Source organism: Triplophysa rosa, linkage group LG15 (genome assembly GCF_024868665.1).
Source record: "Triplophysa rosa linkage group LG15, Trosa_1v2, whole genome shotgun sequence".
Classification (NCBI taxonomy): Eukaryota; Metazoa; Chordata; class Actinopteri; order Cypriniformes; family Nemacheilidae; genus Triplophysa; species Triplophysa rosa.
Window position 1 is genome coordinate 24,171,742 of NC_079904.1, and position 20,125 is coordinate 24,191,866.

Below are 20,125 nucleotides of genomic sequence, written 5' to 3' on the forward strand. Positions count from 1 at the left end.
TAATTTGTCGATGCAAATGACAGTCAGTATAATTTTCAAGTAATCAACAGTTAGGGTACATTTGGAATTTTATTGAACAAACCTCCCACTGACAACAGTATTTATTTAAAAAATGAAAAACTCAAAATGCACTGTTCCAAATTATTATGCACAACAGAGTTTGAAAACATTTCATAGGTTGTAAAAAACTGAAAATGGTCATTTGTTGAATTTGCAGCATTAGGAGGTCATATTTACTGAAATCAAAAGCTATTTCAATCAAAAACATCCTAACAGGGCAAGTTACATGTTAACATAGGACCCCTTCTTTGATATCACCTTCACAATTCTTGCATCCATTGAACTTGTGAGTTTTTGGATAGTTTCTGATTGAATTTCTTTGCAGGATGTCAGAATAGCCTCCCAGAGCTGCTGTTTTGATGCTAACTGCCTCCCACCATCATAGATCTTTCGCTTGAGGATGCTCCAAAGGTTCTCAATAGGGTTGAGGTCAGGGGAGGATGGTGGCCACACCATGAGTTTCTCTCCTTTTATGCCCATAGCAGCCAATGACACAGAGGTATTCTTTGCAGCATGAGATGGTGCATTGTCATGCATGAAGATGATTTTGCTACGGAAGGCATGGTTCTTCTTTTTGTACCATGGAAGAAAGTGCTCAGTCAGAAACTCTACATACCTTGCAGAGTTCATTTTCACACCTTCAGGGACCCTAAAGGGGCCCACCAGCTGTCTCCCCATGATTCCAGCCCAAAACATGACTCCGCCACCTCCTTGCTGACGTCGCAGCCTTGTTGGGACATGGTGGCCATCCACCAACCATCCACTACTCCATCCATCTGGACCATCCAGGGTTGCACGGCACTCATCAGTAAACAAGACTGTTTGAAAATTAGTCTTCATGTATGTGTGGGCCCACTGCAACCGTTTCTGCTTGTGAGCATTGGTTAGGGGTGGCCGAATAGTAGGTTTATGCACAACTGCAAGCATCTGGAGGATCCTACACCTTGAGGTTTTCGGGACTCCCGAGGCACCAGCAGCTTCAAATACCTGTTTGCTGCTTTGCAATGGCATTTTTGCAGCTGCTCTCTTAATCCGATGAATTTGTCTGGAAGAAACCTTCCTCATTCTGCCTTTATCTGCACGAACCCTTCTGTGCTCTGAATCAGCCACAAATCTCTTCACAGTACGATGATCTCGCTTAAGTTTTCGTGAAATATCTAATGTTTTCATACCTTGTCCAAGACATTGCACTATTTGACGCTTTTCGGCAGCAGACAGATCCTTTTTCTTTCCCATATTGCTTGAAACCTGTGGCCTGCTTAATAATGTGGAACGTCCTTCTTAAGTAGTTTTCCTTTAATTGGGCTCACCTGGCAAACTACTTATCACAGGTGTCTGAGATTGATTTCAGTGATCCAAAGAGCACTGAGACACAATACCATCCATAAGTTTAATTGAACAATATAAAATTAAATGTTTACGACACTTAAATCCAATTTGCATAATAATTTGGAACGCAGTGTAATCTAGTTCAGTGATGGGATGGGACTATTTTGTATTTAAATACCTTTGAAAAAATGTAATGTATTTTGTATTTAAATGCATTTAATCTAGTATTTTTTTTAGTGCTGTCAATCGATTAAAAAAATTAATCGGATTAATCACAGATTTTCTGTAATTAATCACGATTATTCGCACATAACAATAATATTATAAAATATACTTTTACATTTTAATAATTTCACATTTAATCTTCAAATTGATGTAGAAACAACATATTTCTTTAACCGCGTCATTTTATGAATGAAAAAAAAAACATTTTGATATTAGTACTGTAACTGATGTCTCTATTAAATTGATTATTTTAACATTAATTATAGCCATTCAACAATATAATTGAGAGCTATCATGAAATATACAGAAATTGAAGGAAGTTCTCAAACACTTTACAGTCTTTAATGCTAAATTATAAATTAAATGCAGAAGAATTCTCATTAAAGCTACAAAATCACATTGATTTCTTCTTTTACTTTGTTCTTTGATTAACATTAGTGACAGGAGTCATAGCAGCACGTTTAAGAGCGCGGCCCCTTTAAGAGCTGTCTGAGTACGCAGATCTGACCGTCACCGCACTCCCATTTTCACAACTCTTTGCATTTATTTAAGATTTTATTTTACACTTTGAAGTCTTGCTTAAGAAAATGCTAGACAAAACGGGCTTTCTGACATAATCTTGTGTGGTTTTATCCATTCAAGCACGAAAGAGAACTTAACACGGATGCGCTGTCTGACAGAGATTCACCGACGCAGCCTTCAGCCCGTGACTGTTTACACCAGACTGGACCTCGCGTTGCGCTTTGCCGCGTCCCACAGTTTAGAAGCTGTCTATCTTCATTGAACGTGTCAAAGGAACTGTTTAAAATCGCGCTTAACTGGTTTAAAAGCCTGTACACGAATAAGAGCGTGATTACATAATGTAACGCTAGACAAAGAATGTCAAAACAAACGGATGCTGCGTTAATTGCGTTAAATATTTTTCACGTGATAATTTGAAAAAATTAATCGCATGCGTTAACGTGTTAACGTTGACAGCCCTAATTTTTTTGTATTTATTTTTGTATATCCTAGTTAATTCAAGAAATCAGCAGTCTAGAGGTTGATTGGCAAAAAGTATTTTGTATTTTGAAAATACAAAAATACAAAGACATTTTGTCATTTTAGAATGTTTAGTTCTACTTCTGTAGTTATTTCTGTGAAAGTAACTCAAAAGTGATACAGGAGTCATGTAATGTATTACAATTCTGAGACAGTAATACTGCAAGGTAAGGGATTACTTTTAAATAACAGTAACAAGTAATCTGTAATGTATTACAGTTTGGAAGTAACTTGCACAACACTGAACCCTAGCATAGCATTCCTGTTTCAAATAAAGTCAAAGTTGTCATGATGGATTCCGGCAAAAAGTAGATGTTTGTAATGAGTTGGGAATGCACTACAGCTGACACGTGTGTGTGGTATGATGTGTTATTGCTGTTATTGTCAACTAAACCTGTCTGTGCGTTTGACTGTGACAGACAGTTAGTTGTGTGTGTCTCAGGGAATGAGATTAGTTTTGACAGCTTGTGTTGAGTGTCATCTGCAAGCATTGCAGTTTGAGGATTAGTGTTAGAACACGCGCACACACACACGCACGCACGCACGCACACACACACACACACACACACACAGTCTGGACTGGTGTTCTTTCTGTTATAGAGAATGTAAATAATCCTCATCTTCATAAAGGAGGAAGTGTTTTGAGGAAGTGTTTGAATAAAATGAGGCCTGCAGCGGTAAATCATTGACTACATTATGATGTGACTTCAGTTTCTGTGAATTTAACATCTAGACATAATGATGGATATATTATACTGTATGTAATCTACTGTCTGTGTCATCAAAATGAAATCAACCCGTCACACATTATTATCAGAACTCATTATATCAGCACATCAGATCTTTATCGTATTAAACCTCACAATGAAACACAGATGTGTGTTTGAGGACATGATGTCATCATCTCTCTCTCTTTCTCTCTGTTGTTTTTCAGCAGTGGTTTTCCCCTGGCTGTGTCTCAATCTCATGTCTGTTGCTCGCTCTGTGTTGTGTGTGTGGAACAACTGTGTGTTCTCCCAGCATTCCTCCTGCTTTAGCACATGCGTTCACTCTGTGTATGTGCGTGCGTGCGTATTTTGTGGAGGAATTTGTAAAAGGTTTCTAGTAAAATATAGTCAATAACGTTTTTTCAAATTTGTAACTAGTTTTCTTTTAGCGTTAGAGTGTGGGTTAGTGTTCATTTGTGTATGAAAACAATAGAAATCTATGGAATGTTCTTATAGAGAGAGAGAGAAATGTGTGTATTAGGCTTGTGCCGGTATCAAATTTCCATGCTGCGATTAATTGATTAAGGTTTCATCGCGGTAAGCGGTATTATCGCAGTATTCAATTCTATGAGAAATGCAGGTTGAAAATATAAACCAATTTTTTCCTCTTGATAACAACTTTATTTTAAATAATAAAGAGAACCTCAAACATTTAAATATAAATAAAACAACACACAGTAATGATGTATAAAGTGAGAATAAAGTGCAAACTGCAAAAGAACAACTTTTGTTAACTGCTTTTAAATATACTTATGTCTGTACAACGCTAGTACTACAATTCATGTTATTATTATTATTATTGTTTGAATAACAAGCCAAGCCAGTGTGTTAACTCTTATAGCAAGCTAAACATTTATAAACAGCAAATTCACTCGCACTTTGTGACAGTGTATGACTTTATTGCATTCCATCAACGTATAATTAAAATAATTATTCTGCCACACTGTCAAATTTCATTACTCGGCTTACTTTTAACCCAAAATATTTTTGCCAAAATGTTCACTGGCCCCACCTTAAAAAGTAATAAATACATAATATTGTGTAGTTGTTTTTCACCTATGTAATCTCAATAAATAAGGTAATGATATAAAAACCGTTAGCCTGACTGAAATTTTAAATACTGTTGAAGACAACTAATCGATAAGTATTCAAATAAAAAAGAAGTATGTGCAAAAGCAATAGCACAAGTAAATGTAATAAAGCAAACATACAAGTAAAAACAATGAGTGCTTTTCAGGTTGATCTAATAGTAGTTATCAGGAACAGAAATGAAATAACCAAATGTAAAATAAGCCTTAAAGGGGGTCGCACACCGGATGCGGAAGCGCCGAGCCGCGCAGCGTCGCGTCTAGGACAACTCGTTATTAACTTGGTAGAATCGAGAGGTTTTCTGTATTAATGTGCTGTTTCCCGTTATTCCCAAACAGATAAATGCATCTAGCAGCTTATGGGGAAGTCAGCGTGTACATTAAAGATGATTTCAGTCAAATAACATCTCATTTAATGTTATATTATGTGAGTGGCGCTGCAGGACTCCGAACAGAGCCTGCGCCGCCGGTGTGTGTACTCTCTAGGGTTGCACGGTGTACCGGTGCTACGGTAGCATCGCGATGCTAAAGCTTCAAAATACCCGCAATGCCTCTCTATTTTTGAAACGGTGGTATCTTAGTACCGTAGGTAATGTTGCATATGCGCATTAATATTCATTTGAACACTAACATCTGCCTTTTTGCGGTGTTTATCTCCTAATGAATGTGTGTTTTGAATGACTCGGACGATATAATGATTCAAATTAGTGTTTTGAACAAGTTTCACTAACTCAGTGGAAAATTGACGCCACCTACTGGCCGTTTTAGTTCTGCATTTAAAGTAAGCCTAATATTTCCTTTTATAAAGACTGCTGTATCAATTAAATTTGTCCCACATTTGAATTAGTTCCCACGTGAAAAATGATCGAGTGTACTTTAGTATTTACTACAGTAAACTACTAAAACTCATAGATACTAGTGTTTTTGAGTCTTATCATAGTAAATATTTGTGTACTGCAGTATTTGCTACAATTTATCCAATTACTACAGTTAATGCAAAAAATATTCTAGTGCAACGTATAATAGTTGACTATAGTAAATACAAAATGTTTCATCTAAATCTGTGTTTTTTGTATAGATTTGAATTATGAACATGGCACAGCATCGTGATACTACATGGTATCGAGATACTTCAGCTGGTATAGTATCGTAAGACATGTTTATGGTACCGTGACAACCCTAGTACACTCATAGAAAACAATGTTCATTTTTAAAAACAATGGCACTACGCTGCGCGGCTCGGCGCTTCCCTCGTCCGGTGTGCGAGCCCCTTTATAGTCACCATAGGGCTGGGCGGTATGACGGAATATGCCATTACCGGGGAATAAAATGTCAACCGTAAGAGATTTTTCTATTCAGTGGAATGTAAATAAGCAGATGAAGACCTACAGTTCGGAACATACTTCATGTTGTCTATCTTCCTGCTGTATCAGGGCTCTAGACTAACTTTTTGCACTGGTGCGCCTAACTTTTTTTCTTAGGTGCACCAGCACAAAAGTTAGGTGCACCCAAATTTTCGACCGCATCGCATTTATCACCGCAGTTTAACAAGTTCACTTTTTAAAAAAAATCGCTGTCCATATAGGCAATATTGACCTGTAAATGATTAACTAACAATCTGGTCAACATAAAGTTCTTTATTTGAAGCACAATTCTACAAGAAAGCAGGGCTCTAGACTAACACTTTAGAGAGGTGGCACTGGTGCTACCAAGTTATTCAGTTGGTGGCACCAGCCCTTAATTTGATAGCACCAGAGTCGTGGGGTGAGGTAAGAAAAAAGAATCACTAAAACTTCATTAAAATGTGTTTAATACATTAATAAATCAATTAGAAATCATTGTTTATGATTGATTTATTTTTATTGTATATGTAAACTCTCTTTCAACACTTTACCATATTTTAAGCGCATCTTTCTTAAAGCTACTTTCTTCCTTTATTTGTTGTGAACGACTCCTATAAGAGAACACAATTCCTTTAATATCAGTGAGTGTTTTTGGGCCCGTCTGTTGTTGTTTGATGAACATTATAAACAGTGATCTTTATTATGCTGCTGCCCCTTTAAGAGCTCGCGCAATATACTGGAACACGTGTTTTGTTTCCCAACTGTTTGGTCACGAAACTAAATACCTTGTCAAGGTTTCTTGTTAATATGGGAATTTTTAGGTTATTTTGTGTTAATATGTCCGTTTCAGAGTAAGAAGGCGTGAAAGAGAACTCCGTTTAGTATTTTGTGCTCTGACTCTCTGGGCGCGCGCATCTCAAACAACCTGCGAGACCTGAAGGCTTTTAGTGATTATTCTTCATGAAAGCTGCATTGATACACGTTTGGCTTCTATCAATAGCGACTTACAAATAAATAGTATTTAGCGTGATGTATAACATTTTGTATGCTTTGCAGTATTGTTAGAGATCTTTATACAATAGTTTAGTGCATAAAGTTTAAACACGTGTTTCTTGCATTAGCTTCACATGCATACAATACATGCAACACATTTCGTTATCTTTGCGGTTTTGTACCTTAGCCGGGGGAAATTGTTGTGTTCTGCATATTTATTTAAATTGCAAGATTGAGCACTTCACTCGTCTGCTCTTTCTGTCCTTCGTCTCTTACCCGTAACCCACAAATTACGGCTTTGGGGGCGGGGCACTGATAGATAAGTGAATGGTTGAAGGAGGGGAGACGAAAACGAGTGACTGAATGCGCAGCTTGCGCAATATAACATTTCTGCGCATTAAATTTATAATACGCAAAAATTATATATTGATCAGTTTGACAGTCGCACCGGTGCGACCATTAAGAAAAACTTATCGCACTGCCAGGAAAATTTGTCGCAAAATGAGACCATTTCTGACGTCTACCGTCAGAGCATTGGTTATGATTTTCAGACGGATCAGGCCTTATCTTAACATTCTTAACGTAAAAATGGTCAATCGTTCTTTTCATCTTCTCTCATCATCCGCGGCTACATCCACTCTGTTTATCTGACGGGCCTATAGGCTCCTCACCTCTCTGTCCGACTGCAGCACAGCATTTTCAAACGTACACACACGTACAGGAATATCTGGACCTCGGCCAATCAGAGGGGGGTCCGCCCTTCACTATCTCTGATTGGTTTAGACCACGATATGGGCCTAATGTGTCTGTTGTTGAACCACAGGGAGACTTTCGCAGAGACTTTTTTTCTCCCTGGAACGGCTGGTCGCACCGGTGCGACCTCAGATTTTTTTTAGTCGCACCATTGAGAAATTAGGTCGCATGTGCGACCAAAGTGGTCGCACTCTAGAGCCCTGTGTATACATATGATATAGCCAGAAGATAAATATAAATAATAATTAACAAATCTGATTATCAGAATTTAATTTGATATCTTTAGTACGTTTTCATAACTTGCCTACATTTTAACCATGGTGAGCATTTAATGGAACTGTAATACATAAATTAAATCAATCTAAGAAAAATGAGGTATGTAAGATATAGAATTATAATGGGAGATTGTTACCGTGAAATAAAATGACTCATTCCGTGAAATAGATTTTTGGTCATTCCGCCCGACCTTACTTCACCATATAAATGAAATATAAGTTAAACCTTACTAAAGTTATAATGTAATCAGTCAGGACCAGTGAATGTTTTTTCTCTTCGTCCCTTGTTGTTTGATGAACGTTAAAAACAGAGATGTTTATTATGCTGCTGCCCCTTTAAGAGATGCACAGATGTAATAAACTGTAACACTCGCTTTGTTTCTGTTTACTTAAGAAATAACGGATTACTTTTACAAGGATACATGCTAATATGGGCATTTTGGCATAATGTTGTGACGATATGTCGGTTAAGAAGACGTGAAAGAGAACTCAATTCAGTATTTTGCGTGTTGTGGGAGATCATAGAGGCAGCCCGTGAGAGCCGAATCGAGTTCTCTTTTGCGTCGTCTTGAGAGTATGGCAAGGCTTAAAAACTTGCAAGTGATGAGGTTTCGTGGCGATACTGGCCCCGGGTCATCGGGCAGTCCTTATCGTCCAGCCCTGTGTATGAATATCTCCGTTGTTTTGAATGCATCAGTGTTTTTCTTTCATATTGAGGCCGGTGAAAACACCTCTGACGGGTCTAAGGGGCCCGGCTCATGAGGGTTGTGTAGACTAGAGGCACCTGTGGCAAGTTCTCCTGGTTGGATGATGCAATAAAACGGCTGGAGTCTTACAATGGTGTTCAGTCACGACTCTATTCAGCAGCACAAATCCACAGACTCTTGTACTTCAATGATCCAGAGCTCGCTCGCGTGGAAGAATGTTTGTCAGGTTAGTGTTGTGTGAGACAGGCAGATGTTCTCATGCGACGCGCCTCGCCGGGCTCAATGCTGTGTGTTTGCACATGGTGGGGTTTGATGGGGGAGCGGTGATGTTAATAGAGACTGGAGCTCTTTTGAGAAGATAAAAGAACGTTTTGATGCTTTGATTCTCACATGCGTCGCCGCTGCTCCGTCAGTTTCATCTGAAGAACAATGTCTGTAGGGCGTTCATTTATTTAATGTTCTTGTTCTGTGTCTGTCAGTGTGACCGGGCGTGATGACGACAGAGGTGGGATCAGAGACGGAGGTGAAGAAGGAGCCGGAGAAGGTGCCAGAAGTTCAACAGCAAACGGAGGAGCCCGAGAAAGCCTCAGACAGCGTCGCTCCAGATAACCCTGACCAACAGGAGGTATTAGCATTCGCTAAATGATATTCAATAAAAGCGTCCGTTCCCATCAATCTCATGTACGTGTGTATTTTCTCACGTGTCCTCCCGAGCAGAAACCGAACGCGTCTCCTGAACCCAGCAGCCCGCCTCCCGCCGGAGAACAGAAGAAAGAGAAGGGCATCTCTCGCTTTCTGCCTCCATGGCTTAAACGACCAAAATCACAGAGTCTGGACACAGAGAGCGAGAGCGCTGTGGTGCCGCACGTGAAGGACGAGGAACGCGAGGAGAAAGAGACTAAAGAGGAGACGAACGCAGAGCAGCCGGAGGAGGTGAGCGGAGAAAAGAGCAGGTCACACGAGGAGAAAGATAGAGAGGAGCAGAAGTCTGTCGGCAGCGCAGATACACAGGTGAAAGCCGTCTCGCACATCGCACGTGTGATTCATACAGAACGAGACATATTAGAACCGTTTTGGGGTTATAGTTTGCAGCAGGGCATTTTGGGATTGCTAGACATAAGTAATGTCAGATTTCATTTCATGATTTTCACCTTGTTGTAATCTTGTTAATGTGAGTAGAAACACTGACACACCAAACACTTCCTCATGTTCAATACTTCAGCATGAAAACATTCACATCCACCCAGTGACATCACACACCAATGAGCATCAGTCACATGACTGTGTGTGTGTGTGTGTGTGTGTGTGTGTGTGTGTGTGTGTGTGTGTGTGTGTGTGTGTGTGTGTGTGTGTGTGTCTGCAGCCTGCGAGAGAGGAGACGGAGGGAGAACCAGACGAGAAACCCTCGAGTCCGCAGGAGACCAGTGTTGTGTCTCCAATCAAAGTGACCAAGAAGATGAAGATGGTGGTGTGTCATGTGACCTTACTGGATGGCAACCAGTTCACCTGTGAGGTGGAGGTAAAGATCCGTCTCTCTCTCTCTCTCTCTCTCTCTCTCTCTCCCTCTCTCTCTCTCTCTCTCTCCCTCTCTCTCTCTCTCTCTCTGTCTCTCTCTCCCTCTCTCTCTCTCTCTCTCTCTCTCCCTCTCCCTCTCTCTCTCTCTCTCTCTGTCTCTCTCTCCCTCTCTCTCTCTCTGCACATATTGTGTGAAAGGAGTTGAGTTTTAGAGACTGTATTGTTTTTGTGCGTTTCTATTTGTATTGTGCAGAATTCATTCCTTTGTGTTATTCTGAAGAAAACCTTTGACATTATGATCAAATCAGCGTAAAGCAGCAACACTGTGTCTTCTACAGGCGTCATACATTTGTTTTGAGTTAGTTTGGAGTCATTGATGGCCAGTTGTGCAGATGAGAACCTCCCTGTCTCCAGTGGATTGTGTGTTTTGAGAACTCTTGGTGTGTCCAGTTGTCCAGATATGTGTACGTCCTCACAGATGGCAGGCGCGTTCCATCAAAACCTGCTCCAAAAGTCAAGCAGAGATGCTATAGAAGGGAGATGGAAGGGTCTGTAACAATTTGCTAACAACATCCATCTCCTTTCCTTCGTACGCTTTTTTGGCTCAAGGTTGCAGGCTAGTGGCTTTGTGTCAAGTCAGCCTCACCGATGTGTGTGTCACGTTCTTAAACAACACACCTGGAAACAACATAAATCCATCTGATCTATGAAGAAAGCTGTCATGTTTATTTCGGTGTCAATGGACATTCATCACAATCAACTAAACGCTGATTTCTTAAAAGTGTGCGAGGTTCATGGCATAAACTCAAAAACGTCAGAGACATTTCCACAGCCATAAACATGAAGCGTCATGAAACGAAACGTCATTGGTTGCTTGACCTGTCAGTCAAAAGGGCCTCTTGGGCGGGCCTTAAACTTAAAGCGGCCAAGGTTTCCAAACCTTCAGTATGAATCTGCTGCATGCCTTTTAATCATAGGAAATGCATAAATAATGTTTTCACAGGTGGTCGTTTTAAAGAAGAATCCTATTTGCCAATTCAAGTAGTATTTTTATTTTGTAAAGAAAACCCCGCAATTTTTATTGCAAAATTTGAAAAAAGCCTCTGCAAAGGTAAGCATTTTTGGCCGCAGAAATCACAAAAAATCTTTTACAAAGAAAATGTTTCATATTTTAAAGGTAAATGCTGCAATCTGGTGCGTTTTAAGAACGAAATTAAGGGACTCAATCTATAAGAATACAACAGCTATAGTAGTAATGTAATCATGGCTCCATATATAAATGGGGATAATGGGGCACAGCACGTGGCAAAATGGTAGCTCACAAAAAGTCAAAACATGTAGAGCATGAGCCATAAAAAATGAAGCAAAAAAGTGTTTAACAGTTGAACTGATTTCTTTATTACCATATATTAAAACGCGTGCTGCGCATTGGTGCCTTTTTCACAGTGCCATTGTCCCACTCCCCCGCATGGCAGCATCACTTTACTATCCGGACCAGAGCATGCATACATTATTATGATGCGGCGACTGTTTAGAGTTAACCCGTAAGAAAAGCACACTCTCTCATCACGTTTGTGATTTATTATGTTTTCAACTTTATGCGTGCGTTGCGCAGATTAAAGTATATTATAGTAACACGAGATCACGCTTTCTCCTGCGGTACACGCCGATCAGTCTGAGCAGCGCTGCTTGATGTCTGGGACACGGTGACACAGGGCAGCATGTAATCGTGTGGCGCGCACATATCGTGGTCTAAACCAATCAGAGATAGTGAAGGGCGGACCCTCCCTCTGATTGGCCGTGGTCCAGATTTTCCTGTACGTGTGTGTACCAGAGGTCGCGTTAACCGAAAATTATTTTTATTACCAGTGACGGAAAAACAAGAAGGCCGTCTGTCCGTCCGTCATTTTGACGGATTACAATGAGGGCAATTTGTAACTCCCCGTTTGCCTTCATTAGAGCGTGATATGCTCGCGAAGGGACGTGCGTGTTTTCACCTGTCATCGTTACTGACTAGACATGTGTGATGCGATCTGGGAAAACCCGGATATGGCGCTGGGACGCCTATCAAAGTAAACCACATAACATGAAGAATGAAGGAGCATCAATGCACATTTCCCGCCAGTCCTGTGTAAACTACGGCATGCAAAGTTTTTATACAATGTTTTCGTGAGATGACAGAGCTCCCCGTCTGCAGCACCGGGAGTTATCCGATCGCAAAACATACAAGGGATGATCAGAAGTCCAGACACTATGCACATGATAAACAACGTAAAACTCGCTTCACTGCTTGTTAGTTGTTATCCGTAATGTTTGCTAGTTTCCCTGTGTAGTGATAATGGCAGAGCTCTCGTTCTTTAAGTGTGCCCGCACCATTTTCCTTACTTTCGTTTTATTCAAAAGGTTTTGTACAGTATTTTTATAGACTTCAACACTGGGAAATGTTTTTTTATTAAATTGTTATTAGAGTAAGTCTTTTACTACTCTAAAGAGACTTTTACTTGTGATACTGGACTGTTGTGCTTTTATTAAAATACAAGTTCCGAGATGCAAGTACAGCGTGATGACGTCACGAACATACTAATTACCACCTAACGCCACCTTGCACCATAGTGACGGGTAATAATAGATTATGACGGATTTTTTACGAGCCTGTCAGTCAAAATGACGGACAATAAAAAGTCTAGCGCAACCTCTGGTGTGTACGTGTGAAAATGCGTGAGCTGCAGTCAGACAGAGAGGGGAGGAGCCTATAGGCCCGTCAGTTAAACAGAGAGGATGATGAGAGAAGATGAAAAGAATGATTGACAACTTTTTCGTGAATAATGTTAAGTTAAGGCCTGATCCGTCCAAAAATCATAAGCAATGCTCTTACACGGAGCCATCAACCTCCCAGGTTATGTCAAGCCCTGGTCCATTTATCTCGAGATGTTTTAAGTTTCAGTTCAGTGAAGCACTTTAAGCACCAACACTTCTTCAGTAAGTGACCTTTCTTGTAGAATTGTGCTTCAAATAAAGAACTTTATGTTGACTAGATTGTTAGTTAATCATTTACAAGTCAGTTTCGCCTATATGGACAGCGATTTAAAAAAAAAAAGTGAACTAGTAGAACTGCGGTGTTAAATGCGATGCGGTCGAAAATTTGGGTGCACCTAACTTTTGTGCTGGTGCACCTAAGAAAAAAAGGTGGGCGCACCAGTGCAACCAGTGCAAAATGTTAGTCTAGAGCCCTGATGTTGTCTATCTTCCTACTGTATACATGTTTGTTTATATTTATCTTCTGGCTATAGCCTATCATAATAAATCTGATTATCAGAACTTAATTTGATATCTTTAGTCCATTTTCATAACTTGCCTACATTTGAACTATGGTGAGCATTTACAGTAAATGAACTGTAATAAATAAATGAAATCAATCTAAGAAAAAGGAGGAATAGAATTATAATAGGAAATTGTTACCGTGAAATAAAATGACTCATTCCGTGAAATAGATTTTTGGTCATTCCGCCCACCCCTAATGCCAGGCTAGATATACATTACTCAATGAATTGTCACAGTGCATTATGGGATTGACCTGTCAACACCAGAATGTTTTAAATATTACAAATATCTGCGTTTATCTGAAGTGCATTCAGTCTGTACATTTTAGTTTTCATGAGTGTAGGTGTCTGCGTCTTCCTTGGATTGAACCCATGACCCTCGTGCTGCCAGCACAAACCTCTGCTCATTGATGTGGAGGAACACAGTATCGTGCTGCGATGGGAAGCTCACCGGCATGTGTTGTGTTATTTACAGAAGGAGGTCCGGTGCGATGACAGTCCTACAGAAGCACTTTTGTCCTGCAGCAGAAATGCTGAGGTTCAGCTCTCTTCTATTCTTCTGATGTTTTCATGCATGTTTACTCCGACATGAACGCATAAAACAAAGCATTCTGCACAATGAACTCTCTCATGACTGCAGAGACAACCCCTCGGGACCCCGGCTCTCTCAGACGCTTCTGTAAAACAATCAGCCAATCACAGTGCACTGACCCATATTACAGCAGAGCATGTGTGTGCTGTGACATTTGTACATGAGAGAAAAGAGTCTGAATTGAGTTACAGAAACTCTCTCTCTCTCTCTCTCTCTCTCTCTCTCTCTCTCTCTCTCTCTCTCTCTCTCTCTCTCTCTCTCTCTCTCTCGCTCTCTCTCTCTCTCTCTCTCTCGCTCTCTCTCTCTCTCTCTCTCTCTCTCTCTCTCTCTCTCTCTCTCTCTCTCTCTCTCTCTCTCTCTCTCTCTCTCTCTCTCTCTCTCTCTCTCTCTCTCTCTCTCTCTGTCTCTGTTTCTCTCTGTCTCACACACTCTCTCTCTGTCTCTGTCTGTGTCTGTCTGTCTCTGTCTGTCTGTCTGTCTGTGTCTGTCTCTCTCTCTCTCTCTCTCTCTCTCTCTCCCTCTCTCTCTCTCTCTCTCTCTCTCTGTGTCTCTCTCTCTCTCTCTCTGTCTCTCTCTCTGTCTCTGTTAGTTACATTAGTTTGATGGTAATTCTTTAGGACATGGCTGTTGGTTGCTGATATTCTGCTGAACTCTTGTTTTATGTGTGTTGCGGAAGTGCAGCTCACTGTAGGGACATGACGTCTCCAGGCTCCGCCCCCTGGGCGTTGGCCTGCACCTGTGGGCTTTCTATAGCTGCATCAACACATTATTTACAGAAAGCTCGTCCTCCAGAGATTATTGTGTGAGATCGAAATGAGCATCATGTGATGTTCAGTGACTTCACTGCCTGTGTGTTTACACTTCTGTCCTCTCAAGTGACTTTTACCCACAATGCACTTCTCTCTAATGCAGCTGTCTGAGGCAATAACGTTTCACTATTGATCCAGTGCAAACTGAAATCCATTAGCGTGTGTGTGTGTGTGTGTGTGTGTGTGCGTGTGTGTGTGCGTGTGTGTGTGCGTGCGTGTGTGTGTGTGCATTCAGACAGCAGATGTACTGTTACTAAGTGTAACGTGTCATCAGTCAATCTGACAGCTCACATTAACTAAAAGCAACTTAAAGTATTTTATGTGTCATAAACAAACAGATTTAATGTGTCATGTGATTTTTTCTCTCTTTGAATGGTTTAAGTTAGGGATAATATCCATCCAGCCGATTGTTATCGCAGAATAAACCCATCAGGATGATCAAGACACCAAGCAGAGAATAACATCCGGCTGGCATCCGACTGGCTGTACATATTGATTTGAAATGTTTTATTAGCTCATTTGTAACAAAGTCAAAGCTTCCGAAAAGAAAATATTTCCTGTCAGCTTTAAAGCAAGACACAAAGTTCATGCAGATAAAAACACAATTTGTTAAATCATTTGTAAATATAATCTCATATGTTATTAATAGGCTATTATAGTACTAAATATGCTTAAGTAGGGCTGTGCAATGATTCATCGCATCTAGAATAAAAGTTTACATAACAATAAGCGTGTGAAGCAGTGAGTTACTAAAGCAATAAGCGTGTGAAGCAGTGTGTTACTAAAGCAATAAGCGTGTGAAGCAGTGTGTTACTAAAGCAATAAGCGTGTGAAGCAGTGTGTTACTAAAGCAATAAGCGTGTGAAGCAGTGTGTTACTAAAGCAATAAGCGTGTGAAGCAGTGTGTTACTAAAGCAATAAGCGTGTGAAGCAGTGTGTTACTAAAGCAATAAGCGTGTGAAGCAGTGTGTTACTAAAGCAATAAGCGTGTGAAGCAGTGTGTTACTAAAGCAATAAGCGTGTGAAGCAGTGTGTTACTAAAGCAATAAGCGTGTGAAGCAGTGTGTTACTAAAGCAATAAGCGTGTGAAGCAGTGTGTTACTAAAGCAATAAGCGTGTGAAGCAGTGTGTTACTAAAGCAATAAGCGTGTGAAGCAGTGTGTTACTAAAGCAATAAGCGTGTGAAGCAGTGTGTTACTAAAGCAATAAGCGTGTGAAGCAGTGTGTTACTAAAGCAATAAGCGTGTGAAGCAGTGTGTTACTAAAGCAATAAGCGTGTGAAGCAGTGTGTTACTAAAGCAATAAGCGTGTGAAGCAGTGTGTTACTAAAGCAATAAGCGTGTGAAGCAGTGTGTTACTAAAGCAATAAGCGTGTGAAGCAGTGTGTTACTAAAGCAATAAGCGTGTGAAGCAGTGTGTTACTAAAGCAATAAGCGTGTGAAGCAGTGTGTTACTAAAGCAATAAGCGTGTGAAGCAGTGTGTTACTAAAGCAATAAGCGTGTGAAGCAGTGTGTTACTAAAGCAATAAGCGTGTGAAGCAGTGTGTTACTAAAGCAATAAGCGTGTGAAGCAGTGTGTTACTAAAGCAATAAGCGTGTGAAGCAGTGTGTTACTAAAGCAATAAGCGTGTGAAGCAGTGTGTTACTAAAGCAATAAGCGTGTGAAGCAGTGTGTTACTAAAGCAATAAGCGTGTGAAGCAGTGTGTTACTAAAGCAATAAGCGTGTGAAGCAGTGTGTTACTAAAGCAATAAGCGTGTGAAGCAGTGTGTTACTAAAGCAATAAGCGTGTGAAGCAGTGTGTTACTAAAGCAATAAGCGTGTGAAGCAGTGTGTTACTAAAGCAATAAGCGTGTGAAGCAGTGTGTTACTAAAGCAATAAGCGTGTGAAGCAGTGTGTTACTAAAGCAATAAGCGTGTGAAGCAGTGTGTTACTAAAGCAATAAGCGTGTGAAGCAGTGTGTTACTAAAGCAATAAGCGTGTGAAGCAGTGTGTTACTAAAGCAATAAGCGTGTGAAGCAGTGTGTTACTAAAGCAATAAGCGTGTGAAGCAGTGTGTTACTAAAGCAATAAGCGTGTGAAGCAGTGTGTTACTAAAGCAATAAGCGTGTGAAGCAGTGTGTTACTAAAGCAATAAGCGTGTGAAGCAGTGTGTTACTAAAGCAATAAGCGTGTGAAGCAGTGTGTTACTAAAGCAATAAGCGTGTGAAGCAGTGTGTTACTAAAGCAGTGGTCACCAACCCTGCTCCTGGGGATCGACCGTCCTGAAGATTTCAGCTCTAACCCCAATCAAACACACCTGAACTATCTAATCAAGGTGTTCAGGTTTGCTTGATAATGACAGACAGGTGTGCTGAAGCAGGGTTGGAGCTGCAGTCTGCAGGACGGTCGATCTCCAGGAACAGGGTTGGTGACCACTGTGCTAAAGCAATAAGCCGTGTGAAGCAGTGAGTTACAAGTGCCTTTTTTAACAGCTGAGGGGGTTTTAATGACTCCACTTCACGTCGTGCCTCAACGCCCTTACCTGTTATAAAATGAACTGTAACCCACTTCTTCGCGGGGCTTATTGCGTTAATATATCATTTAAATTATACGTAAATATATACATAAATAAATGTGTACATGTATGTGTATGTGTTTATGAGTACGAAGTACATGTGCACAGACATTATTCTGGATGTGATTAATCAGGATTAATGGTTAGGGCTGTCACGATTATTAAATAATCGTCTCATCGCGATTGTTTGACCTCATCGCGATGGTTTCAGATCATCGCAATTATTGCTCATCTCTATAGAAGACACTAGGTGGAGCTGTAGTGCATATTGCATATTTTAGTGTATATATTGTAACTAAAGCATGGTAATACTTGTAAAATGTACCACCACAACACAATCACTTAAAAAAACTTACCAGAAAAATAACCTGCAGTACAATTGAATATTATTTCAGTGTGAAAACCAGTCTACCAAAATCTCATTAACACAGAAGTAAACTTTTATTGTAGTCTTGCAAGTGAGAAAAAAACAGACTAGAAGCTTTTCTATGACCGATAGCATTTTAATGGTGGCTTCAATTCACACCTGATCAATTTACTTCATTTACAAGTATTTGGCAGTTGTATTATTGACAGGTAAAGCCTAAACCTTAAATATATGATGACCCATTTTTTTCTGATGTATTTCCAAGAAACATAGTCTTTATATTCAGAACAATATGGTCGTTTCAACGTTGAATAAAAAAGTATGAGAATTAAAAGTCAAAGCTCTTAAACAGACAATTAATCGTCATAATCGCAATGATTTATTAGACAATTAATCGTCAGCCAAATTTCATAATCGTGACAGCCCTATTAATGGTTTCACAGCCCTATTTGTAAGTAAATCAAACTGCAGAAGTCAGGATGAATCACAGTTGCTGGATGACCAATCAGAATTAAGTATTCCAGTAATATTCAATATATTCTCCTGTATAGACACACAGTCATAACATTCATCTCTGTCTCCACAAAATGAATAAATAAAAGTGCTGAAATCATCATGTGACATGACAAGCTCATTAAAATGTGACGAAAAGACTAGGCCATTACTCTGAGCGTTCTGTCTGTAGTGTAGAATGTGCTGAAGATGGTGAGATGTCCAGCTCCGGTGAGGAATGCTGAAAGGTCACTGTTCATAAAGTCCGTAGAAGAAGAGAAAACCCAAATATAAAGCGTGTGTCTCATTCCTCTAGAGTCACTCACAAGTGTCCGCTTGTGTCCAGAGCGTGAGGAACGTCTCATTACGACCCGCGTCTCCTGTGGCTTCTGTCCAGTCACCATTCACTGTGGCGCCTGTGCCAACGCTGGCATTCCCAGGAATAGTTCACCCAAATGCTGGAAATTCCTTCCCCCTCGTCCCACATCCGTATACGCTGCAGAATGTTCATGTCATTGTGCATAAAAACATTGTTGGTTAATGAATACTTCTTCAAACGCAACACAACAGCTGTGTGATACTTCATCATGTGATTTATGTGTCGTGTGTGTGTTCTCTCTTTCCTCTAGAAACGGGCTAAAGGTCAGTACCTGTTCTCTGAAGTGTGCAAGCATCTGAATCTGATGGAGAAAGATTATTTTGGCTTGAGCTTTAAAGACAGTGCTGAGCAGAGGGTAAGAAACTTTCACCTGAACTGATTCTGCTTTTAAATCGTCTTCTTGACATCGATCACAGTGTTTATTGGTTGATGGGTGTTTGTTGACCAGTATATACCATATATTTTGATAGCACCACAGGGTCACAGCCAGTGTTGGGTAATTACTCTGAAAAAGTAATTAATTACTAGTTACTAATTACATATTCAATGGTGTAATTAGATTACTGTACAAAAAGTATTTAATGACTAATTACTTTCTATATCCTACATCAACCTTGATCAGTTAAGTGATTGAAGGATAGACATGAAAGGGCTCTTTTAATTCATTCAAATAAATAATATTAAACTACATAAAGTACTCTTATTAACTGACCAACCTATTACAAATGTGAGGACACATTAAAGCACACGTTTTCAAGTTAGACTTTGAATTTTGATGTCAATTCCACTATTGAATATATTACACAGTATTTAGTTCAATTACATCAGAAGTAACTGTCATTAAATTACAGAAAAGTAATCCCTTACTTTACTCTTTCAAGGGAAAAGTAGTTCAATTACAGTAACGAATTACTTCGTAACTAGTTATACCCAACACGGGTCACAGCATTCACACTTTTCAAGGACATAAACTACATTGACATCTGTCTCCATGTTGTGCAGGATTATAAAAACAGAACATGACACACTTCTGATCTTATAGTTGGAGCGCCGGCTGTCCTGTGTAACACTTACATTCAGCACATGTGTGCATCTGTTCTGGACATGTTGTGCCGTGCATCAGTTATTAGTTCCACTGCTCCACTGATCGATATACTTTCATAGCCGAGACAAATGAAGATGTTAAAAGCTTCAGTGTAAATGGATGGATGATTGCTTGCAGTGCATCATGGGATACTGGGCGTGTCTGAGCATGGTGTGTGTGATGATATCAGCGTTGTTAGCATGTTAAGCACATAATGTTTTGGGTAATAATTTATCATTGCCAAACTCATTTTGAGTGAAACGACTGCATAAATGTAACATTGACAAACATACTGTAAAAGCATGATTCATCAGCCGTTAAAATATGCCACAGCCCCCTTGCACCAGTTACCTGAATGACTCGTCTCCAGTACACCACTCGCAGGAAGAGAAACTGTTGAACTAAATGTGTGTGTGTGTAAAGTTCTCT

At 40.0% G+C, this 20,125-nt stretch overlaps 1 protein-coding gene across 14 annotated transcripts in view; it reads left to right on the forward strand.

Annotated features, from left to right (window-relative positions):
* The window catches only part of epb41l2 (erythrocyte membrane protein band 4.1 like 2), an 82,290-nt gene that overhangs the window by 33,171 nt on the left and 28,994 nt on the right, over positions 1-20,125 (forward strand). For 13 of the 14 annotated variants that reach the window (XM_057353573.1, XM_057353577.1, XM_057353585.1 and 10 more), the window contains exons 2-5: positions 9,061-9,206; positions 9,299-9,592; positions 9,945-10,100; positions 18,863-18,967. In XM_057353573.1, coding sequence (XP_057209556.1) covers positions 9,075-9,206; positions 9,299-9,592; positions 9,945-10,100; positions 18,863-18,967 — 687 coding nt within the window. In that variant the 5' untranslated portion in view covers positions 9,061-9,074. The remainder of the gene's footprint in view (positions 1-9,060; positions 9,207-9,298; positions 9,593-9,944; positions 10,101-18,862; positions 18,968-20,125) is intronic. The other variant, XM_057353576.1, reaches the window with a different exon arrangement.